General features: G+C 38.8%; 1 protein-coding gene across 1 annotated transcript in view; it reads right to left on the reverse strand.

Annotated features, from left to right (window-relative positions):
• Positions 1-203: 203 nt before the first annotated feature.
• LOC138704557 (probable glutamate receptor) overlaps positions 204-26468 on the reverse strand; it is a 148329-nt gene continuing 122064 nt past the window's right edge. The window contains exons 3-9 of the mRNA XM_069832590.1: positions 18599-18768; positions 15568-16187; positions 12179-12349; positions 9497-9735; positions 6225-6433; positions 4374-4642; positions 204-1410 (exon numbers count right to left, since the gene is read on the reverse strand). Coding sequence (XP_069688691.1) covers positions 1086-1410; positions 4374-4642; positions 6225-6433; positions 9497-9735; positions 12179-12349; positions 15568-16187; positions 18599-18768 — 2003 coding nt within the window. The 3' untranslated portion in view covers positions 204-1085. The remainder of the gene's footprint in view (positions 1411-4373; positions 4643-6224; positions 6434-9496; positions 9736-12178; positions 12350-15567; positions 16188-18598; positions 18769-26468) is intronic.

Below are 26468 nucleotides of genomic sequence, written 5' to 3' on the forward strand. Positions count from 1 at the left end.
TATTTTATAACCAATAGAAGAATAGCGTTGTAGAATTCTCAGAATAAAAAATTGAATGATAATGATACTAGATAACTAAATAAGTAAACAAGTAAATAAATACCTTAAATAAATAAATAAATAAATAAAATGTGTAAATAAAATAAATAGATAAATAATATAAATACTTGCGTAAATATTAGGTTGGTGCATAATTCCGTAACGATTTTTCATATGTTTATTAAACACATCAGATACACATAAGAGAGAAGTTAATCATCAAATATACAGTACTCTCTTTCACTATTTACAACAGTCTGCCAACGCTGGAGTAGTTTTTCGATTCCACGCCTGTAGAAATCGCGTGGTTTTGAGTTAAAGAAGTCGTCAAGCCATGTTCGGAGCGCATTTTCATTCGGAAAGGAAGTTCCTTGAAGGTTGTTCAATTGAGAGCGGAAAAGGTGAAAATCTGAGGCCGCAAGATCAGGTGAATAAGGTGGGTGCGGAATGACTTCCCAACCCAACTCCTGGATAGTGTTTTGTGTCAGGTTAGCAGGGTGCGGACTGGCGTTATCATGGAGTAGCATCATTTCACGCAGTCATGTTGGTCGTTTTTGTTGGATTGCGTGTGCAAGACGTCTCAGTTGGTGGCAATAAATGTCGCACGATGGTGTAATGGTTACAGTTCATCACATTTGCCAGTTCTCGGGTATAATGACGTGGATCATTGTGGATTATTGTGTTTAAACGGTCTTCATCAAACCCCGAAGATCTTCATGAACGTGGAGTGTCACTAATGTTTACACGATCCTTCTTAAAACGAGAAAACCATTTTCTTGCCGTGCTCTCTCCGATAGCATTGTCCCCATACATATTATGAATACACTAGATTTCTCTATGTAGGCCTACGTTTGCTATTGAATGCATGTAATACAATCTGTCACTGATGAATCATAAGAACTGCCGCACTACCATTTTTTTACCATCATGCCTTGCATTTTGGAATACAATCTCCCACTTAAGTATAGTAGCAACTAACATTCAATCAACATTTTCCTACGCAACTACGTATAAGGCTGGGACTACTCATGCTAGTTCTGGAGAGACTAGTCGAGCCAATGGAGACCGGGATGAAGCCTGGTTGGCTTGTGGACGGGAAATCTAGGAGGAATGGGCAGAGACTCTCTCCTGTCCTTGCCGGCCCACTTGAGGGCTATCCAGTTTCCCAGAGATACTCTGCGCTTCCAGATCTTCTCTGATATACCCATAAAGATGGCCGTGGCCAGCCCGACCACCAGCACTAGGAAAGCGGAGTACACGTCAGTGAGGCTGGCGCTGTTGAACGCAGAGTAGGCTTGGCAACGTGGCATCGGAGGTAGCATGCGCTCCTGGATAGGCCCCAGCACTCCAGCCTCCCGCATGCGCAACAGACTGAAATAAACAGCGTGATGCGAAATTGTCTTACTTTGTGTGTTACAATGTTTCCTTCCAAATGGAAATTAAATGGCAAAGGTATCGCAGATTTTTTAAAATTAGATTTTGTAGTCTACAATGAAGCACCCAAATTTTATCGTGTTCCTTAGAAGGATGCAATAACTATATGGAAAATTTATTTCACAGATCTCCTCAGCATATACACCTGGGGTGTCAAACCGTGGCCTTCGCGGTCCGTTGCTAAATTTGTAGATTGTTAAAAAGAATAGTCCTTCAAAATAAAACAAGACCTCGATCACCCGCGACCTACTGCATGCGTTGTAGGTTATTTAAAAATTGAAATTTAAAAAATAAAAAACAACTTTTAAGGCTAAGTGAATCATGCTACGATTTCTCTAGAAACCCCAACTAAAATGCTTCCAACACAACTGTTTTGAAATTCCAGAGTGGCCGTTATTTACAATACCAGGACCACCCTGCTGCCTGCACATTGTAATCAGTATTTCTCTTCCTCATATTCCAGTCTAAGGGACAGCGAACTGTCAACTGAGTTGCAGACTGCAGTTCTACCTTTGGTTTCTTCCAAAATACTAATGGCGCCTATACGTCTGCTCTCCCAGTTTCTTTAAAATGACGTACACGCTCAATAAATTGTACCAAATTGCACTTTGACATGGATGTTTTCAAACGTGGTTTTACATCAATTGAATATATCTTCTGAATTTCACTCTTCGATGCTGTAAGATAGTCAATTTCTCTACATCGGAAACAAAATTTGATATTTCCCAAAGAGTGCATTCTTTACAAAATAATGAGAAAATAACATGAATTTCATGAACAAAGGAAACGAGGCCAGAACTTGTGGCCCCCTTCTTATGACTGTCAGCATAATGAAAAAATTAATTGAGGAAATCGGTGGAAAAGAAGTCCATACCACAAAAACTAAATTTTGTAGGAGAAGCATTTATTCCACTTCAACAGTAATGTAGCATGAGCCGCTTTTCCACTGTGCTCCTCAATTGTTTGCCTGCAGATGGAAGAAGAATTCTCAAAGAAAAGCACGACCTTCGAAATTTAAAAAAAAATGAAAAAACTTGTTAATGATGAACTTATGCTACATGATTAGGAAAAAACTGGTTTGCTTGTGTGCAATCAAAGAGAAATTGCAAGAAAAGGCTTTCACGAATTTAACAGGACATCAAGAAATTTTAATGCCAATAATTCTTAACTTACAACAGGACAAAAACACAGGTAATAATAATATTGTTGATGATAATGATGATGGCGACGAGGATGAGGACACAAGATTAGCTTTTCCCAGGTATAGCAAAAAATACTTCAAAAGGTATATTTTTTAATGTTATTATTGTGCTACTTGTGTTTTTGCTTCAGTAAAGTCTCATTTTATAAACCTATGGATCAACAATTGGCTCTCTTCTGACAAAGGAAAAATTTTACAGTCCGCACAAAAAAAAAAAAAAAAAAAACAAATGACCTGCAAATGTACAAAAACTTTCCCAGACATGTTCAAACGTTTTTAACAAGAGCCATTGTCACACAATTGTACCTACACTGATTTCACATTTCTGATAATCCTACTTGTCTGTGGTGTAATAATCATGATGAAGATCTGGAACACATTCTTCTGTACTGTCCATCCATAAACCACGAAAGGAGTAAATTAAAATCATCAGTTCCAGTTGCAGACGACACAGCCCTGCAGTATATATTGACTACACCTCAACTCTGGCTACTAGCAACAGGCATCTATAATGAACACCGATCAAAATAAACCTCATTTCTCGTGAAAAACAACTGAACAGACTACAGTGGACTATAGTGGACTTTATGTTGTCAGCAAACAGCTGGATACTTTAAGAAGATTGATTGATTGATTGATTGATTGATTGATTTATTGATTTATTGTGTTACAACATTGCTTTTCTTATTGAGAATCTAAAGGTTTCTTCGCTCTTTTTACATAATTATTGCAAAACAATATCGAACAGCTTCTGAAAAACGTCATTGAAATTTGCGAACATAATATACCTTCAAACGAAAAGAGAGCCCACAGTACAGGCCGCGCCGCCTGTCAGAAGGGCTCGGTGAAACACCGCCATCTTGTTTGACTCTGTAGACTTGCCAACGTCGCGCTTGCACTTCATTGATGCTTGTGAAACGTTGGAAGTTTTTGACTCCACTGTAGTGCTAGATCTATATTATAGAGTCGACGGCAATTCGGAAGGCGTTAGTCTGCTTGCGTTTGCGTCGATAGACATAGATAGAGAGGGCAAGGCAGCGTACTTCAAGCGCACGTGCAATACAAATAGCGCAGGAGAGAATATAAATTATCAAAAACAATAATGACCTTAGCCGTTGATTACTGTAAGCAGGACACCAAACAAACCCTGTTTCCTTCACTAACAATATTCTTTGCACGGTTCTCAATCCCACACCACATGCTTCTGCAGTTGTTTCTTGCACGTTGGCAACGTTGCAGCCAGCATCAAGATGCCGACAGCGTTTTTAAAATAATTATACACCTTAAACAATATTTTCCGCACCTGCCTGTGCAATACTTGTTTTTTACAGTATCTTCTTCCATTTATTTAACTTGCACACACACACAGTAAATGTTAGTTTTACTTATTCAATGTACTGAAACACTCACACGTGAACAAACGAACTTGGGAAGTATTTGTTACAGACTGATTCCGATTGGTTCTGCTGTACAAGCTTGTGACGTCACATGCCAGAAATGCTACGGCGAATACAGCAGCCGACCGCCTTCCGAACTGGCGTCTAGTCTAGTAACTTGGAAAGATGGATACTTTCCATTGGGACCATTATTCAAAGAAACTAGGAATACCACGAAAAACTGTTCTATCACCAAATCTTTTCACTTGGAAATTGGAACCTGGGCCTTCTACCAGATAGCCTATTTAACTATGTGTGCGTACCTGAGATTGACGAGTCGGCGGTAGGGTGAGGCGAAGCCCATGGGCAATGCGATGGCGCTCCGCGTAGCTTCCACCGTGAGCTCCTGGATGGAGCAGCGCTTGTCCTGCGCTATGAAGGAATTGAGCGCCTTGCGCCCCAGACGTGCTGACACGAAGAAGGCGTAGCCCCCGCGAGCTGCCTTCAGTAGTCCCTCGGACGCTTCGCGAACGCCATGGTTGCGCACCAGGCCACGAAAGTACAACCGCCGAAGAGTTGTATCGTTAACAGACTGTGAGCATCCAACATCGGACCACTTCAATGTGAAACTACACTAATAATGTAATTCTCAGTATGAAATAGAAATATACTCGTAAATGTGTATTCGTACATGCTATAATTAATAAAAGTTACACATGCTGAACTACGAGGAAGGTTACATATCCCGTGGTAAGAATAACATGATTATATAGTATATACTGGACTTTTTTTAGTAAATACTCTTATTAGTATGAATAAGAACATTTGAGTACCTACTCATTTTTGATTACATACTCATAACATGGAAGCATAGTAGAATATACTCAAGTGCCCATCTTGTACAGAATGTAATATACTCATGCTTGATACGAATAAAAGCTAGTATATTCTCAAATTTATAAGTTTGTTCTCATGTTAGTCTAAGTATGGCTTGTAGCAGGCTCAATTCTGAGTATTTGTTGATTTGTATTCAGTTTAAAGTTAAATTTAAAAAAATGGCAGCATTTATGAACTCTGTAGTGCCTCATGGAAAAATATAGAAAAAGACGTGAACTTCAGAAGCCTTTAACACTTCAAAAAAGTGAATGTGAAAAAGGTTAAATACGTATTTGTTATTCATAAAAAACATAACCTATAAAAATATGAATGGCTATCAAATTATAAGGTTTGATTGTATTGTTAAATATAATTAACAATTACAGTTTATTTTGTAAAATTTGTATTGAAAAATGCATTAATTACTTGTAACTTCAAAATTATATATATAACTCTCCATAATAAAAAAATACAATTAGCATAATTGGAATTCTAGAAATGGATTGTAATCTCTATCCAACATCCTGTAATGACGATTTCTCAGTACTATTTTCTTGTTTCCTGTTTTATTAACGTCGCTTAACATTCACTCTCTCTTTCATGTTTATTTATTTATTTATTATTTATTATTATTTATTTATTTATTATCAACATTTACAAAAAGCAAAACATCACTACAGCATGCCGATAGCATGTGAAAGTTTATAAAAAAAACTGAGCAATGTGGTCAAAGAGGATAGGTAACACGAGTATATACTGACTTTTAAACGATCAAGAAGGCTGTAGAAATGTCATATTCGCGTTAGGTAGAATGTCTTTATTCTTACGAAAATGAGTATGTTCTAGTGGTTACGAAAATAAAATCACAGGAAGTGCTCATACTCTTAAGTATACACCTTGAGAAAGTACTTAAGCTTTATTCTTACTACCCATCGAGTTGCTTCTGTCTACGCAACTTCCGGCGTGGCTCAGTCGGCTGTATCAACGAGGTTATTTAGCGTCGATGAGACTGGTGACAGCGAGATGGTATTTGGCGAGATGAGGCCGAGGATTCGCCACACATTACCTGGCATTCATCTTACAGTTGGGGAAAACCTCGGAAAAACCCAACCAGGTAATCAGCCCAAGCGGGGATCGAACCCGCGCCCGAGCGCAACTTCAAACCGGCAGGCAAGCGCCTTAACCGACTGAGCCACGCCGGTGGCTCCGATTTGTTCAAAGTAACTAGAATGCTCTATGGTTCTATGTTAGTCATAGCTAAGACAATCTATATATTTTATTGAAAATTACAGACTCACTCGCAGGAAGGTCTCATCCTGGCCGCGTAGGGTGTAGCCGAAATGGAAGTCACTATCCAGGAGGTCGCCTAGGCCTCTGATGGATGCAACCCTCACAGATAACACCGAAGTGATGAAGGCGGCGTAGGCGTTGTAGATGACAAGGGCGAAGCACAGGCTGAAAATTAGCACCAGGCAGCCAGACGGGGAATTGGGACTCCACGAACTGCCTGCAACACAGAATGCAAAATAACTTTTGGTAGAATCCTGTCAGAACATATAATTGATCCAAAAATTGTAAGTTTCGCCTTCCCTCGAAGATTTGCATTAAAATGCCGCCGAATCCAAGAGGTATTCAAGAGATATCTTTAAAGTTTTTTAAAAGTTTTATAGGTGAACTGAGTGACATTAGTGATCCCGATGCTGACATCCCTTATCTTCTTGTTTTTTCCATGAGGTTTCTCAAACTGTAAGGCAAATGTCAGGTAATCACAATGAGAATCTTCGACCTATCTCGTCAAATACTTACTTACAAATGGCTCTTAAGGAATCCGCAGGTTCATTGTCGCCCTAACATAAGCCCACCATCGGTCCCTATCGCGTGCAAGATTAATCCAGCTTATTGTACGTTTTCGTACAATTAGCCCTTCGCCCAAGCTGGAGGACCACTCCTTGTCGGCTGTCCACGACAGCTTATTCATATCTGGAGGCCGTCTCCTCTATCGGCAACCTGAGGACGCGCCATGTCGTGGTGATAGGGACCCACAATACATGGCTCATCTCGTCAAATACCATCTCTAATTATATCGACGCTAAATAACCTAGTAGTTGTTATAGCGGAGTTAAATAACAAGCAAGAAATACTTAAATAGTTAACTCGGCCATTATTCTACTTATACAACATGAATAGTTACATTACCTAAAATACTTAGTAACAAGAATTTGACGACGTCTTTATATTGTGCACCTGCTGTGTGATTTAATTCAGAAAGCACAGACAGACATAGCCTTATTGAATTAGGGGCACCACATACAAATAATCTGATACTCGCAGTGAGAGGTGTATAAAAGGTTAACAGATTTTGACTGATGGCAATGATATGCTTATTGGAACAACTTAACAAAGGCAAGCTTCCGTTGTGTGCTCAGCAATCCAAAAGAGAAGCCGAATTTTATCTTTTACAGAATTTGATAATACCACAAGAATTGTATTGCATTGTCATTTCATTTAACACTATAATGAATGTTGTTACCAATATAAGAGAAATAGAATTAGTTTTCGTTTGTTACCCTTGACTTAATTTCTGTGGTATCAGTTGAGCAACATGCCAAAAGTGAGTGTGTTTTTGCGAAGCAAGTTCACAATTACGTTAATGGATTTAAACGCATTTTCATAGGATGTACAGTTATAGTATGTAAAGTATATGTGCACTGGTGAATCATGAAAATAAATTGACCTAGATATTTCATATCACAGCACATCAGCACATCCAAACATAAAACCATGTTGCTGAAGATTGGAGAGAAGACTATTTCTCTACTTACAGAGGTATTTTCAACAGCTGACAATCACAATTTTCATTGGATTTATGTAAATTTTTCCTGATGCCAAAATTAGGTTTTGGAAGCTAGAACATCACAGATTAAAAGAGTTTTTTGCAAAAGTATACCAAAGAATCTATACCTAATAAGTCAACTATTGCAAATGAATAGAGGAGAAACTCAAAATTTGAAAATATGGATCTCAATAGATAAGACGACTGATGATATAAAGCATCTCGTTGCCAATGTCAACAACAACAACAACAACAACAACAAAAGAATTCTAAGTGTCGCTGCTCAGAACAGATTGCAACTATCGCACAATTATTTACCAGTTTCTTGAAGTTGATATGGCCTGAAGAAGTTCATCACAGCAACATGTTTTCATCATAGACGCCGAACCATGGGTATAATATGAAAAATGTTGCAAAAGCATTAAAAGTGTTTTTCCTGAAATGCTGCACATGACCTGAGAAGCACATAGTTTTTTCCGGGGTGTCAGAAGGGGTCGAAGTTTGTTTTCAGATGTTGATAAATAATGTAATTATTGATATCCAGTATCAACATTTTTCTGAAAGCTCCATCAAGAATCCAGATATTTATAAACATTGCTCCAGATCTACTTTTTATATACACAAATACGTACAAACACACATATCCAAACACATAGACGCGGGAGGGAGGCAGGCAGTCAGACAGACTATGTGCCAAAGGCATTTATTCGTAATCAGGGATGTCAAAAACGAAAATTTGTCAAATTATTTAGAGAAAAATTAGATGAAGTTTCTTTATAATACAGAGTGGACCGCTCGAATATACGTAATTTCAATTGTATGTGACTGGTGAACGGTTGAAGATAGAACCTTACGGTAACGTTTATATGAAAGGAAAACTCAACAAGTTTCAAATCCTATCATCAGATGGTGCACAGACACGGTTTCTTTTCGTAAATTGTATCGATTGTCAAAATGGCGTCACCGCAGATGAAAGCGCAAACTGTGTTATGGTATGCGGAGTTTAAATCAATTGCTAGAGTTCAAAGAGAGTATCGGCAAGTGTTTAACCATGATGCCTCAACTGCTAAAAGCATTAAGAAGTGGAACGATACATTTTTAGCTACAGGATCGGTGTTAAAGAAGCATGGTGGTGGTCGTAGAACATCCGACAAAATGGTTGCAAATGTTCAAACCGCATATGAGCGAAGCCCGCGGAAGTCATTAGGAAGAGCTTCACGGGAATTTCAAGTACCAAAATCAACATTGCAACGAATTCTCCACAAACGTCTCAAACTGTACGCATACAAAGTGCAGTTAATGCAACGTCTGGAGCTGGATGACAAACCCAAACGAGTGGAATTCGCCAATACGATTTCTTTTTCTGGTGCTACGTCGAAGGAAAAGTGTACGCCACTCCAGTCAGAGAGCTTCGTGATGTTCAGGAGCGCATCATAGTAACTATTGAGAGCATTTCAGAAGACATGCTCCAAGGTGCTTGGCAAGAAATCGTTCATCGCCTCGATATCGTCACAGTGACAGCTGGAGCTCACGTAGAGATATGGTGATGTGCATATCGAAACTTGTTGAGTTTTTCTTTCATATAAACGTTACTGTAGGTTTCCATCTTCAACCGTTTACCAGTCACATAGCTACAATTGAAAGTAGGTACATTCGAGCGGCCCACCCTGTATATTTTATTTCAAATTATGCTCGCCTTAACCCGTATAAACAGACGAAAGAGAAGCCTGTCGTCACCTTGCATGCAGAGAACACTGACGCTCCAGACCATGGCCTCTCCCAGGCTCCACCGCGTCTTGTAGACCGCGGTGTCGGCGCCGGTCGTCTTCTTCTTGGTTGACGCGGTGACGAGCACCATGGCCGTGGCAATCACCACTCCAGTCATCGCGACGCTAGCCAATAGGCGCGGGCTGAAGGGCGCCAGGAAGATGTCGCGCATGGCGCTGGATTCGGGTCGGCGGAAGTAGATATTCCTCCTGGTATTAACATTCAAATAAGCAAAACATGCACGTAACCGAAGGGAAACAATTGAAATCACGCACAACTCAGAACTGCGTATAAATAAGACTAGATTTTAATGCACTATATACATTTACTATGAAAAATTTTCTTCAATCATGAACTCAGTCCATAAGATATCTTTATTATTTTTATGTTATGTTTTATGTTTATTTTAATTAAAATTGGAATTAAATATGATATGAAAATCAATAAAGAAAAAACTAAAATTATGGCCTTCTGCGAAAAATACCCTGTGTCTAGCAAAATATGTTTAGATTAAAAAATATTAAAAAGGATAAATTATTTTACATATCTCGGATACACATTATCTTTTTTCGATGAAGTAGACATTTCACAGAAAATTTCTAAATACACTAAAACAATGGGAATAATTAACACCATTACGAAACCTTCCCTAGTACAAAGGCATACTCGAATTCGTCTTTACAAGACCTTGGCGAGACCTGTACTTTGTTACGGCAGTGAGGCATGGACACTGAGGAAGAAAGACGAAAGCAGAATAACGGATAATGAAATGAAATTTATGAGATATACAGCGCGATATACGAAATGGGATCACAAACGCAATGAAGATGTAATGGAAGAATTACAACTAGAATCTGTAATTAATCACGTAAAACATCAGAACAACTGGATAAATCATCTGCATCGCATGCATAGAGATAGAATCCCAAAAGTCATGCTCCACTATCGTCCAAACGGGAAGAGATCTCTCGGTCGTCCAAAGAAGCGCTGGATTCAAAATTCACCTGTGAGATCGTAACAGGCCATTTGGCCTAATACTTGAAGGAAAGAAGAAGAAGAAGATGTTAATGTTTATTACAAACTTCTTGTACTCTCAGTTTCTACGTACTTTGTTGGGATTTGCTTCAACTTCATTTATAAATTTAAATTTTTGTTCTAGCGCATAGCTCTTCCTTTTACTATCACGCATTATTGCTATTTTTATTTACTTCTTTATTTAATGACGCTGTATCAACTACGAGGTTATTTGAAGGGTTCAGAACCATAGTGGGCCAAGCGCCATTTACTAAAACCGTAGAAAACATGGGTTAAAATGAAGTTATTAAGTTACCATAATTCAATGGAAACATATAGCAAGTACTATAAAGTATACTTACTTACTTCCTGGCTTTTAAGGAACCCGGAAGTTCATTGTCGCCCTCACATAAGCCCGCCATTGGTCCCTATCCTGAGCAAGATTAATCCAGTCTCTACCATCACATCCCACCTCCCTCAAATCCATTTTAATATGATCTTCCCATCTACGTCTCGGCCTCCCCAAAGGTCTTGTTCCCTCCCGACTCCCAACTAACACTCTATATGCATTTCTGGATTCGCCCATACGTTGCTACATGCCCTGCCCATCTCAAACGCTTGGATTTAATGTTCCTAATTATGTCAGGTGAAGAATACAATGCGTGCAGTTCTGTATTGTGTAACTTTCTCCATTCTCCTGTAACTTCATCCCTCTTAGCCACAAATATTTTCCTAAGAACCTTATTCTCAAACACCCTTAATCTCTGTTCCTCTCTCAAAGTGAGAGTCCAAGTTTCACAACCATAAAGAACAACCGGTAATATAACAGTTTTATCAATTCTAACTTTCAGATTTTTTGACAGCAGACTGGGTGATAAAAGCTTCTCAATCGAATAATAACAGGCATTTCCCATATTTATTCTGTGTTTAATTTATTCCCGACCATCATGTATATTTGTTATTGTTGCTCCCAGGTATTTGAATTTTTCACCCCTTCAAAGGATAAATTTCCAATTTTTATATTTCCATTTCGTACAATATTCTCGTCACGAGACATAATCATATACTTTGTCTTTTCGGGATTTATTTCCAAACCTATCTCAAGTATACACATTCAAACTAAATGATATGTCAGTCTTCATTGAACTATGGTATTCACTTAACTTTAACCCTTGGTTTCTCCGTTTTTAATAAATGGCGCTTGGCCCACTATGGCTCTGAAACCTTCATTTAGCGTCGATGGAAATGGTGATAGTGAGATGATATTTGGCGAGATGAGGCCGAGGATTCGGCGTAGATTACCTGACATTTGCCTTACGATTGAGGAAAACCTGGGAAAAAAACCCAACCGGGCAATCAGCCCAAACGGGAATCGAACTCACGCCCGAGCGCAGCTCCGGATCAGCAAGTAAACACGCTACTGCCAGCATCAGCTGGTAATTAAGTATTGTTCGCTCATTTGGTGTGGAATTAAATTGACAGCAATAAAGCCCTTCGGCTCAGATGGACGATAGACAACTAAAATATCTCAAATACTGTATGTTGCATTTACATAATTTTACATAATGAAACTATTTCTTCCAGAGCGCAGTAGGCCTATGCCAAAAACTCCCAACTCCGTATGTCGTTCATACATACATGGACTGCACAATAGGTAGAGTGAAGAACATGTCTTTGGATCGATCCCGGGTGATGACGACGTTGTCGAGACCCAGGTCCACGGTTCCCGTGGTGACGGCACCAAGCATAAACAGCCAGGCTCCTTCTTCGTTCTGCCAGCCCAGTTTGGAGAAGGGCACCAGTTCATAGCTGCAATATAAAGACACATGAAGAGCGTAAAAGCTGTGAGTGGATGGGGCGTCTGGTTAGGTAGAGTACACTGTGGTGGTGTGAGGAGAAATGAGGTGAGGTAGCACACGCACGCACACACACATGTTTAGTTTTTTTAGTAAGGCTGACACTTTCCGACCCGCGAAGTACACTACGAGTATATCAGCACCTCGCGTGGTCTGAGGAGAAGTGAGACAACAGGAAGCTTGTTTAACCAATAATAATTGTCACTGCACGAACGGCATCTCTTTGATTTCATAAATACATTGCACCTACAATATAGGCAACCCTTCATGCTGTCCTGTTTGTTTTTCGTTGATACTTTTCGAGCCGGCGCTAAAGAGTCACAAGACGTGATAAGAAACTGTCGGGATGAGCCCTAAAGAAATGGGCCACGGACCTCTTCCCTTCCCCCACACTTTCTCTTCTACTATCACAAAGAACTTGCTAATTTCTTAGATAACAACCCTGTAATACGAAAATAGGGGAAAATAATTATACTGTATGGTTCTAATGAAGTGCACTGGAAGCAATTTAAACATGGGGGCATGAGATGGTTACTCTGCCTGCCATAAACAATTCACTTCAAAGAAATTCCCAAGGTAAAAAAAAACAAACTTGAAAAGAGGAATTCATTCATTCATTCATTCATTCATTCATTCATTCATTCATTCATTCATTCATTCATTCATTCATTCATCTATTTATTTATTTACTTAGTTACGTAGTTATTTATTTATTTATTTTGTTATTTATGTATTTAGTTATTTATTTACTTACTTATTTAGTTATTTATTTATTTAGTTATTTACTTATTTATTTATTTATTTATTTATTTATTTATTTATTTATTTATGTATTTACTTATTTACTTATTTATTCATTCATTTATTTATTTATTTATTTATTTATTTATTTATTTATTTATTTATTTATTTATTTATTTATGTATTTATTTATTTATTTATTTATTTATTTATTTATTTATTTATTTATTTATTTATTTCAAGTGCAGCCAAAGTTTGGCCCTTCAAGTTCATGTCTAATTTTACATAAATTATAAAATACTGCATTCTTCAATTTTTCTTTCACAGCTGCCTTGTTCCATAAGTAGGTTGATTAATGATTTCTGACAATTCATCGTAGAGCAGCGGGTGGACCGAAAAGACGCTGGGAAGATATTGTCAATGATTTGAGGAAGCTAAGAATCACGGATTGGATGATGGTCATACAGAATAGAAGATCCTGGAAAAAAAATTGTTGAGAAGGCCAAGACATTCGATTTTGAAGTTGTAGTGCCTTAAGAAGAAGAAGAAGAAGAAGAAGAAGAAGAAGAAGAAGAAGAAGAAGAAGAAGACAATTCATCGACAATATTGAAGGGCTTTAACAATTTCCCGATTTCCTGATTAGGCCTACAACATTGTGATTTCCCTTGCTACATGTTTGAAATGTCATTCAGTGTTAGCAATTCTTAAAAGAGTTGGCTCGATATGAGGTAATTTCGTCGCTCTAATCGAATAACCTTCAGTATAGAGAGGATTTCTTACGTCAGCAATTGTATGAAAACATCTACCAACCACGTTACCCAACGAACTATGACCGGTCTTGGAGAAAAAGGTAAACTTGGTGCCATTTCCCGAAATACTGACAGCCTAGAAGGAGCTTCTAAAATATCGGATGACAACTAACTACATGTAGTGCGTCTTATTGAATACCTTAGTATGCTTAGTACCAGTTCAGTTGCTGTCGTACATTACGTGTGCGAGCAGTTTTTACAAGACGACTGCAGCACAGTAGCTATATCTGGCAGTACGCAACTCTCTTTCCGATAGCTCATACAGGGACATCGTTTTATTTTTACTTCGACTTTTATTGTATCTGAGTTTTTTAATGTACTTCACTCCCATTCCCTCTACTAGTAAACTTCCAACCGTACTCCACACAGAACCAAGGCAGCCTATGCAGTCAAAGTCGCCTAGTAAACAGTACTGAGTTGGTGAGTATAGTACGTTCCAGAAATATGTTCGCGTTTTCCAGTGACGAAAGAGCTTTCAATATTGAATCATATTTTCGCACAGGTACTGTCGTCCGTTTGCCTACGTCGCATCCCAGTTTCCCCCACCCGCTTCTGCTAGCCCCTCTGTAAAGGCTAGTGGCTGGGCTGTCTTAGCTCTTTTCTGAAAACATTAATTTTTGTTAGATTGGACGTCTACGTTATATTATTATACTGTTTAAAATAACTTAAATTAAAGGGCCTCGTTAAGTAATTAACTGTCACGTGATTTCCCCCCTTTCTACGACAAAACCAATTGGACGGACAGTAGATAGCATGTCTGAATAATTTTACCTTTTCGGATCGCGCAGAAAATGAAGATTGAATTTACAATACGTAAGGTACTCTTTTACAGAGTAGGTACAGAATTAGGCCTATTTCAACATGAATTACTAGTACGAAGGACGAAACTGGTAATTGTAATTCGGGACAATAGTCTATAGTGCGATAATATGCACAAAAGAACTGAAGCCTGTATCGAAATGAATGGCCACCATTTTCAAACATGTGTATAAATATCCATATTATGATTATTTTTCAATTTAACTTCATTCTCTATATTGTACGCTGATGTGATGTAGACAAATAATACACTGCGTAATGGATACGTCCGAATGGACAGCTCAGTTCGTGAGTTAGAAACACTCATTGTTAATACTGTACTGTATTTTGATTAAACAAAAACCTAATGAAAATTATCAAACTCAAAATCGCGATATTTCCTAGTTTACGTAAATGGATGTACTACTTTTCTTCCCTCCTATACCGAGTAAAGTGATTTGTTTGTATTTTACGCCAGTATCATCGAAGTCCAGTCGTGGAAGGGGGGGGGGTAGCAAACTGTGTTTCCGGATCTTAACCGTTAATCCAAAGGTATAAACAGGTTAATATTAGAAATGTTAGTAAAAATAAAATGATGTCCCTGTACTTTCCCCTACACACAGATCACATGCCAGGTCTCGCCTCCCGACTTATACGTAACTATAATCCTGTGTTGCGATACGGAAAGTGCCAGCCCTAATTATTAGTTAGAATAACAGTTGAGAAGAAAGATTGTTTTAATAGGCTAGACCAATTTCGCTGAGACATCATTCTGGTCTCTCTATGTGAGATAATAATCTAAGAGTTATCAAACGAGCCTGACCTGGCGTTCAGCGACCGGACTATGAAGTCCAGCACATCCATGAGATGGTTGTCGTCCTCGATCTCGTCGTCGGAGCTCTGCGGAGCCAGTCCCATGTCTTTGAAGACTCTGTCACCAGTTTCAGCCGTGTTCTGACTGGCGTTCTTCACGCCCACGAGCAAAGGCAAGCCTCGAAAATCATTCCGCTGCTCGATGTCGGACGGAAATGTCAGATTGCGGGTACCATTCTTCGCACCCCACGATCCGAGGGGCTGTGCCACTAGAGAGCTGTTCGAGGTGGGGCGGATCTTGTAGATCTGTTCCAACGAGAACGCCGTGCCGGAGTATTCGGCCCGATCCGAATTCGTCACGCACGTTCTTATCTCCCGGTTGACATCGCCTCTCCTGTCTTTCTGTCGGTAGCGGGAGCTCTGCCTCTTGCTGCGAGGGGGAGTGTCCATGTTCTTGATGCTTCGGTGGGCCTCGTCCTCTTTTGTCGTCTTTTTTAGAGTCGCCACTACCAGGTCTGCGTCGACACCGATGTTCAGGAACCTGACTCGGTCCTCGAAAGTGAAATTAGAATCCACAGATGTCACGATCAGCCACGACACGTAGGCATGGAACAACAACTTCTGAGACACCTGCAGCAATTAAATAAATTTAATTACAAAACGGATTGACGTAGTAAGTAAAGAGAACCTGTCTGACCGTGAAACGAGCGGGCCCGGGTTCAAATCCTGGTTGGGACAAGTTACCTGGTTGAAGTATTTTCTAGGGTTTTCCCTCAGCCCATTAAAAACTACCACTTCAATACGTGGCTGAATACACTTGTCTGGGACAACTAATCTCTTTCAAGGACAGAACAGAAAAGGAAATAAATAGAAGGATCTCCCTGTCCTGGAAGGCATTTTGGGCCCTTAAATTCATTCTGCTTGACAAAACCTTAAGTAGAAAAACTAAAATACAGGCACTGGAGACCTCTGTTTATCCTGTATTACTTTATGGGTGCCAAACATGGTCGCTAACAGGAAAACACAGGACCAAACTACAAACGTGTCAAAGGAAAATGATGCGCAAAATTATGGGCGTTCACTGAAGGAGAAAATCCCAAATGCGACACTGTACCAACTAGCAGATACACAGGACATCACACATGCAGCCATTACATTCAAATGGAAATGGGGTGGACACGTGGCCAGGCTACCAGGCGACAGATGGACATACCGAGCTACCATGTGGGACCCCCGTATAGGAAGGAGACTTCAGGGCAGACCTCGGCGCAGATGGCCAGACTTCCTCAAAGAAAAGGCAGGTCAACAATGGTCCAGAGAGGCAAGAGACAGAAGAAAATGGAAACCACTCGAGAGACATTTGTGCATAGACAGGAAGTTGTGAAAGGCAGTGAGAGAATCATTGTTAAAGAAATTCAAGTTCCTAGACTTAAATATCACGTCTAACGTGAACTAGCTCACCACGTTAGGCAAATAGAGCTTTCCCTTATTTAAGGAGACCTTTGCCCTTCATGGGACACAATAGGCTATCTTTATCTTTATTATCTTTATCATTAAGAACAAATGCTGGGTAACTTTCGGCGCTGGACCCTAGGCTCATCTCGCTAGCATTATCACCTTCATCTCACTCAGACGCTAAATAACCATAGTAGTTGATAAAGCGTCGTAAAATAACCAACTAAAAACAAAGATACTTAAATTTGCTGCTAACATTTTCATTGGGATAAGCAAATTTGTTTCGTTTTTATCAACATTAGAGTCCGAAACTTTAGGCACTAACAGTTAATATTGTTACTCGCTATAGTTTATAAATATAGAAGCCATGCCCGCACTTATTTTAGACGTCATTCTTGTCATTCAGTATTTTCCCTTTGGTACCGTTGAAGGTCCTAAATCAACGGTCTGATCATCATTAGCATCGCTGTTTGGGCCATTAGTCCGTTCCGTATCCACATCAGCAAGGGTCAACATTGCTTAAAATTGATCAGTCCATCTCTTCCTTGGTCATCCAACACTTCGCCTTCCTTTCGGCTTATATTTACAGACTATTATAACACAATCTCAAGGGAAAAAGTGGAACTCTCTGCATCATAAACCATAGTTAATTCCCGATTTACCACGAAAATAGTCTGTAGCTGCATTTAGATTGGCAACAGCCCATGATTGATTGGCCAAACACCTGCATAGAATTGGTATATATCAGTCCCCTAACTGCCCATTGTGCAACTCAAACCAAGAAATGGATTCGGAACACCTCAAAATCTGTGCTTCAGTGGCTGACCATGATAATATCTTTGAAAAATATTGGAGTGCGAAAGGTCAAATGACTTTATTGTCAAACGCCTGGCATTAGAAAACAACAACATATAGCTCTATATTATATATAGATTCCATCCTTAGTACATGTTCATGCCATCTTTGTGCATAATTTTCTATTATTTCTAACAGACTAGGCTTTTCCTAAACACCAATCTATAGGCTACATTTCGGTCGTAATCTAGCAGTTTGTATCATACCACAAGTCTCACAAGTTTAATTTCAGGGGCTTCCATTCTTTTTTTTTTATTAGAAACGGATTCTGTTATTTTGTTATGATTTCAGAGACCATGTTTCTGATCCCTAGATGAGTGTTGGTACTCTACAGAAGTTCAATAAAGTTCCCTTTCTTAGTTTTTGATGATGGTGGTGATGATGATGATGATGATGATGATGATGATGATGATACATACCTTTTATAATGGAAAATACAGCCATACTACGATACTGCTATATTACCACATAATTTTTCCAAGAAACTAACTCCGTGAGATTTTTAACGCAAACTGTAGTTAAATTTTCGGCTGTCTTGACAGTATGTATGAGAGCAGTTGGGAGGTATTTTTTCAAGTACTTCTATTCTCTTCCTCAGTTTACACACAAAATAAAATGCAGATATACACAAATATTTTTCTGGTTTTTATAATTAAATTAACTGTAATGAAGTAATTTTGAATTGGAATATCATTGAATTCAGTTATATACAATGCATGGAAGAGTGCTACCTGCTCTAGGAAGTCATCGGCTGCTGTCGAACTCTGGTCTCCCATCATGACCATGGCGCCCAGCCTGTGACGCTGGATGTGTAAAGCGGAAGGTAACTTCGGGTCCGCGAAATCTTGTAGAGTAACAAACACCCCGCGTTTGTTCATACTACGTACGAACCGCAGGATTTCTGCAACAAATATTACTGTGTTATCCAACTCTATAGAACACCTTTTTACCATCTGTGCAGTAACTGTTTTGACGTGAATATCTCTGTAAGTTCGGTGCAGTACTAGGGTGCCTATCCCAGAAAGTCGACAGACACATTTTCAGGAAAGTTTTTCGCACCTATAATTTCTAAACTATAGTATATTCCAATGAAGTAAACGGTGATCGACAGATGAAGGATAGGAAATGTATCCAACGTGAAATTGAGTTGGAGAGGGTGGCGTCATCTAGCTATACGAGAGGGAGGAGGAAGTTGTACGAATTGGCCGGTCACACGGCAGCAGAGAAAGTGTAACTATAGAACGTGGTGCGATAGAACGTTCACAGTGGTGTGAAGCGTTTGTAACGAACCAGACTACAACCTCAATTGAGCAATAATCAGCAGTCGTGAAGTTAAATTGAAAAAAATTTGCGAGTGAAATTGAGTGAAGAGAGAAAATTCATAACGTCGAGACATTCAGCGCAAATGAGAGCGGGCGTATAAGCAATGGCTAGCAAATTATAGAGCGTTATGGTTACTACAGCAACCGACATGTTTACTCTCGATGCATAAAAGATGGCTACACCCAGGAGTCCCAGTAGCGAAGATATACAGGGGATTCAAGGTATCTGGAAAGGAAATTGTCACTGCTGACGTTTACCTTAATAACAATTCCATCAGCGACATATCCAAGAATAAAACACGCGGCGATACAGACTACTCCGGTTTCATGAAGTCCATTTTGTGATGTTTAAAACTGCCCGCTGATTCTAAATTCTTGAAGCGGTTAGAATATCAATTATTGCAGAATTCAATTCTCTATCTGCAAAAATAGGAATACGATATTTCATTAAAACAGTGCTTATTAAATTTAATGTAACATTAATTATATTCAGTATATTTACACTTTTGCAAGCACTTCTGCAATGGTAAAACAAGAGATGTATTTTTTTTGTACCAACAGATAATGGACATCTTTCAAAGGCTTCTCGGCATTAACCACTGTCTATAAACAGTTCAGTTCCACAACTTCAATATATTCCATTCAATCTATTACTTCATTGAGAGCTAGGAACAATTAGGCCTACTTACTTACTGGCTTTTAAGAAACCCGGAGGTTCGTTACCGCCCTCACATAAGTCCGCCATCGGTCCCTATCCTGTGCAAGATTAATCCAGTCTCTATCATCATATTCCACCTCCCTCAAATTCATTTTAATATTATCTTCCCATCTACGTCTCGGACTCTCCAAAGGTCTTTTTCCCTCCGGCCTCCCAATTAACACTCTATATGCATTTCTGGATTCGCCCATACGTGTTACATGCCCTGCCCATCTCAAACGTCTGGATTTGATGTTCCTAATTATGTCATGTGAGGAATACAATGCGTGCAGTTCTGTGTTGTGTAGCTTTCTCCATTCTCCTGTAACTTCATCCCTCTTAGCCCCAGATATTTTCCTAAGCATTTTATTCTCAAACATCCTTAACCTATGTTCCTCTCTCAAAGTGAGAGTCCAAGTTTCACAACCATAAAGAACAATCGGTAATATAACTGTTTTATAAATTCGAACTTTCAGATTTTTTGACAGCAGACTGGATGATAAAAGTTTCTCAACGGAATAATAACAGGTATTTCCCATATTTATTCTGTGTTTAATTTCCTCCCGAGTATCATTTATATTTGTTACTGTTGCTCCCAGGTATTTGAATTTTTCCACCTCTTCGAAGGATAAATTTTCAATTTTTATATTTCCATTTCGTACAATATTCTCGTCACGAAACATAATCATATACTTTGTTTTTTCGGGATTTACTTCCAAACCTATCCCTTTATTTGCTTCCAGTAAAATTCCCGTATTTTCCCTAATCGTTTGTGGATTTTCTCCTAACATATTCACGTCATCCGCATAGACAAGCAGCTGATGTAACCCGTTCAATTCCAAACCCTCTGTTACCCTGGACTTTCCTAATGGCATACTATAGAGTAAAGTTCAAAAGTAAAGGTGATAGTGCATCTCCTTGCTTCAGCCCACAGTGAATTGGAAACGCATCTGACAGAAACTGACCTACACGGACCCTGCTCTACGTTTCACTGAGACACATTTTAATTAATAGAACTAGTTTCTTGGGAATACCAAATTCAATAAGAATATTATACAAATCTTCTCTCTTAACCGAGCCATATGCCTTTTTGAAATATATGAATAATTGATGCACTGTACCTTTATACTCCCATTTTTCTCCATTATCTGTCGAATACAAAATATCTGGTCAATAGTTGATCTATTACGCGTAAAACCACATTGATGATCCCCAATAATTTCATCTACATATGGAGTTAATCTTCTCAAAAGAATATTGGACAAAATTTTGTACGACGTCAACAAAAGTGATATTCCTCGAACTTTTTGAGATTTCGTAACAAGCAGTTTTTTACGGTGATGGGTTGTTGGCCATTCGCCCAACCCCCGAGATGGAGGACCACCCCTCATCGGCTGTCCGCGACTGCTTATTCAGTGTATTCACAGCTACCCTCCATATCTGAAGTCCGTCATATAGGTACATATACACATATACATACATACATACATACATACATACATACATACATACATACATACATACATACATACATACATACATACATACATACATACACATATATACATAAGGTATTTGAAGTCCTGTCAAATTATCATTTATCTGTTAACCGTACCGTCAAATGTGAACGGAAATTAAAATTTCGAGATTGACATAGGAAGTGATTTTTTTAGAACACAAGACTCCAGGACTTAGGCCTACTGACAGGTTATGACATTCTATGTTTTATGAGCTTATTTTCATAAAAGAAAGTAGAGGAACTAACTTGTGGCATCTGCCCCATTTATAGCTAAAATACAAAGAATATGGCTATGTCTCTCTTTTTATACAGATAACATTGTGGTCACCATCGTTTGATGACGTGTATTCGTTGCGGCAGTATCAGAGAGGAATGGGTCTTCTTTGTCCGAAACTGATATATCAGGGCTATTGTATGGTTTTGTTCTATCTAAAATGACACTTTTTTTTCAAGTTTTGTTCTATCTAAAATGACACTTTTTTTCAAGTTATTCTTCAAAACGTTATTCAACTGAGGTATGACCTAACATCCGACACGCAACCGGCAGATTGGGAGACACAAACCACCGCGAGGTGACGCATGCAGTCTGTCACGTCCTCGATGCATGTTGAGCGAACGCAAACGTAGGCTGCAATCTCGGCAGTCTTGTCGGATGATGGGGAAATTCGGGTTTGGCTGGCATATTTTGTCTAAATTTTATAAATAAATGAAGAAGAAATTTTGATTGCATACAGGAAATATTGGAGAAAGTATCGGTGAAATTATATTAAATGTGAATACAAAATATTTCATATTATTTACAACTCACTACTGGGCTGAAAGAGAACAGATCTGACCCAAGTTATCTGTAAGTTCGCTTCTATTATCAACAAATTAAACTGTGCGCTTTTAATTGATAGAGATACTGCGAAAGCATTACTAATATCACTGCATTATCTTAATATTTCAAATGTTGGGGACTTAATAAGAACTTATATCTAAATGTTTATAGTTCAACTTAAATTAGTTGCAAATGAATAACTAAAATAAACAAATCTCATCATGCATAAAATTATGATATCAACACAGGTCTTCCAATTTTTCTGCACCAAAGTTCCACAAGCAACGAATGCTTCAGACTGTAATTATTGTGTTTGTTGCTTCTGATGATGATGACTGTAAGAAACTTCAATTTCGTATTACATCTCACACACACACATACATATACATAGACTATAAATATATATTATATATATATATATTGTATATATACCGTAGTTATATATACAGGGTGTTTCCAGGTTAGTGTTACAAACTTTCAGGGATGATGGGGAAGGGCACATGTATCAATTTGAGATAAGGAACCCTGGTCCGGAAATGACCGAGTAGAAAGTTACAAGAAAAAATAGTTCTGTGGAAATGAAATAATTTTATTCCTCTGTACACCTTATTTATGTGTATTTCTCTGTACATCTTACACATACTATATTCATCTGACGTTGTTTACGTTGTCTACTTACAGTATTACATTCAGTGCGCTGTCTGAGGGTGGGGACAGGAAACTACACTAAAGCAATGCAGATGGCGTAATGTGTAACGGAAATGGTCGGTCCTGATATGCACGTCTGTAGACAGCAATGTATGTGTACAAGTTGCAGTATCCAGTCGATCAGTCCAAGTGAGGAGTACACGAGAGAGGAATAAGCAGACCTGATTTTCGAATACGGATGAGCCAATGGGAACAGTAGACAAGCTCACAGAGTGTATCGGCTCAACTAACCACGTAGGAGACATCCGGCCCATACCATCTTTCCAAGACTGTATCAAAGGTTAAGGGAAGGAGGGCACGTGGTGCCAAATTATAATTCCATTTCCAGACAACTATTTTTACTTATAACTTTCGACTCAGTCATTTCCGGACCAGGGTTCCTTATCTCAAATTGATACATGTGGCCTTCCTCATCATCCCTGAAAGTTTGTAACACTAGTCCGGAAATATCCTGTATATATATAGTTTTTTACCTTTGAAGAGGCCGAGACGTAGATGGGAGGATAATATTAAAATGAATTTGAGGGAGATGGGATGTGATGACAGAGACTGGATTAATCTTGCACGGGATAGGGACCGATGGCGGGCTTATGTGAGGGCAGCAGTGAACCTGCGGGTTCCTTAAAAGCCATTTGTAAGTATATATAGTTCATATATTAGAATTTTTAAGAGGCGAGAATCATTAGAATATAAATAAAAGTTTAAGCAATACTGACTCTCGGGTTATTTTCGTTATTCCTGCATACTGACGCTATTCAGTGCTACATCGGAGTAATTCACTAAAAAGCCCTCAGAAAATGCCGGCTAGCTTCATGTCCATATCTCTCAGCATAAGTGAACGATACTATAATTGAAAATATAATAGATTTAAGCCAATGACATTTATTTGTAACAAGTGCAGCGAAACTCAAGGTATCGGTAGTTCCGAATATATTTGTCATTAGAAAACAAAAGGCATATATAAGTCAATACTAAAGCTTTATTTGAGGATATCTCGTTAATCATTCACTGTTACTGAAAAAATAACTATTATTCTAACGTCTTACTCAAATTTCAAATTTAGTAAGTAATAACCTTAATTTTTAGTTCTGGTATAAAGTTTTTATTTTGTAAAATATGTTTTTTCTGCACACAAAACGAAGTTCTTTCTAGCACAGCACATACAATACAATCACACCGGCCTTGTTCCATTGAAAGTCCATGTGCCCGGAAACGCATTCCATGCTTTAGGGAGATGCATGATAAGCACAATTTATGTTTGTTATTTTATAAGCATCTACAGCAGAGACGACACGATATTAGCTCGCAATCACAGCAGAAGAACTTGACCTTGATCATGAGCGCATAACGATTCACTACACAGATATCCCAACGCAGCCATCAGGGATGTACAGTAGTGACAAAAAAAAAACCGGACCGACCCTTGTAGCTTATTGCAGAGCCTTGTTCACTCCAGAGCACGATAGACAGGTAACTAAGACTTACGTGGTTCGAATCCTGCCTGGGAAGGAAACTTTTTTTTTGTTCCTTATCCAGATTTATTCCCAATACTTTTCGATAGCTGGTAAAATTCATGTTCTGGGAATAATAAGTTAATTAAGTAGTAAAATATCGCTGCAATCGAAAAGTATTGGGAATAAATTTGAATAAGGAACAAAAAAAAGTTTCCTTCCCAGGCAGGATTCGAACCACGAAAGTCTTAGTTACCAGTCTATCGTGCTCTGGAGTGAACAAGGCTCTGGAATCAGCTACAAGGGCGGTCCGGTTTTTTTGCCATTACTGTACAGATTAGTGCCATGCAATGTTCGAACATGGGGGGCATATCAAGATACTACAAACTGCGCCCTGCTCCATAGGCATCCCAACAGTACGTGGAAATGAAGCATGTAAACTAAAATAACCGAGTCTGTTGAAAACCGGTCAGAGGCCTTATGATCGGTTCAAGTTTCCCGAGTCTCTTTCCCTTTCCTTAAACATTTTCAGTATCTTTCCTCTTAGTTCCATCTCTTCCTGCGCCTCTATGCTTAAGCTGGATAAGGATGTCAAGTACATGTCTTGCGAAGTTACGCACAGTAATGAGTACAGATAAATTTCTTGTTATTAATATCACTAAATCCACACCTGTGGAATAATGGTTAGCGCGTCTGGCCGCGAAACCAGGTGGCCCGGGTTCGAATCCCGGTCGGGAAAAGTTACCCGGTTAAGGTTTTTTCCGGGGTTTTCCCTCAACACAATTTGAGAAAATGCTGGGTAACTTTCGGTGCTGGACCCGGACTCATTTCACTGTCATTATCACCTTCACCTCATTCAGACGCTAAATAATCTGAGATGTTGATACAGCGTCGTAAAATAACCTACTTAAATAAAAATATCACTAAACAATCACAAAACATACGTATAAATAACACACACTATATATATAATATATATACTGGCTATTTTGTGCAATGTTCGAAAATGAGAGAGGAAACCAAGACATACTGTACAAACTTCGTCTTATTTCATATGAAAATCTAATCGCAAGATATGTGTTCAAATCCTTAAGCAGTTTAAAATAGTGTCCTGCATGAGAGAGGCAATGAAGAAATTACAAACTTCGTCAATATTTATCTCTTCTTCCAAATAATGTCTATATTCGTCTTCGTATTGTCTCTCAAAATCACGTTTGATATTGATTTTTTTTCGCATATTAAACACTTGCTTCATCGCCATGTTTTTTTATTGGGTTATTTTACCACGCTGTATCAACATCTAGGTTATTTAGCGTCTGAATGAAATGAAGGTGATAATGAGTCCGGGGTCCAGCACCGAAAGTTACCTAGCATTTGCTCGTATTGGATTGAGGGAAAACCCCGGAAAAAACCTCAACCAGGTAACTTGCCCCGACCGGGATTCGAACCCGGGCCACCTGGTTTCGCGGCCAGACGCTGACCGTTACTCCACAGGTATGGACACCGCTATGTTCAATACATAAAAAATTAACCCCCTATTCCTTATTCAAAGCTTTATTGTGAGCTCACTTGCAATCTGTCATGAACTGCAATGTTATATGTACTGCACACCTTTTCTTATTGCTGTAGTAGCAATGTGGCTCAGGCAAAAAAGCGCCGCGCACGTGAAGGGAGCTAAAAAAAAGCTCGCGCTCGCAATTACAAGTAAGCATCGCATCCCTGATCTACAGTCATACGATACACATATCAGATATGTGAATATAATCCGTGCAAAGGGTATTTGAGATCACCCGTATCAGGCTTTTTTCTCGAAAATTATATGGTACTGGTTGTTCATAAAAAAAAATTGATAACCAAAACCTATGTAAAGAATCGATTGGTAGTAGTAACATTTTCCGTAACGAACCGGAAGTAGGGGTACCTGTGGTCAACTTCGAAATTTCAAATGGGACCATAGGTCACTGAAGATATCATTGAAAACTATTTTTATAAAGAAACAACTTTTAATGAAAGTTTTTTTATAACTTTTATTGTTTACAATAATAAGCATATTCCAAAATATGGGTGCAAAGTACTGGGTGTTC

This window comes from Periplaneta americana, chromosome 1 (assembly GCF_040183065.1).
Source record: "Periplaneta americana isolate PAMFEO1 chromosome 1, P.americana_PAMFEO1_priV1, whole genome shotgun sequence".
Lineage (NCBI taxonomy): Eukaryota > Metazoa > Arthropoda > Insecta > Blattodea > Blattidae > Periplaneta > Periplaneta americana.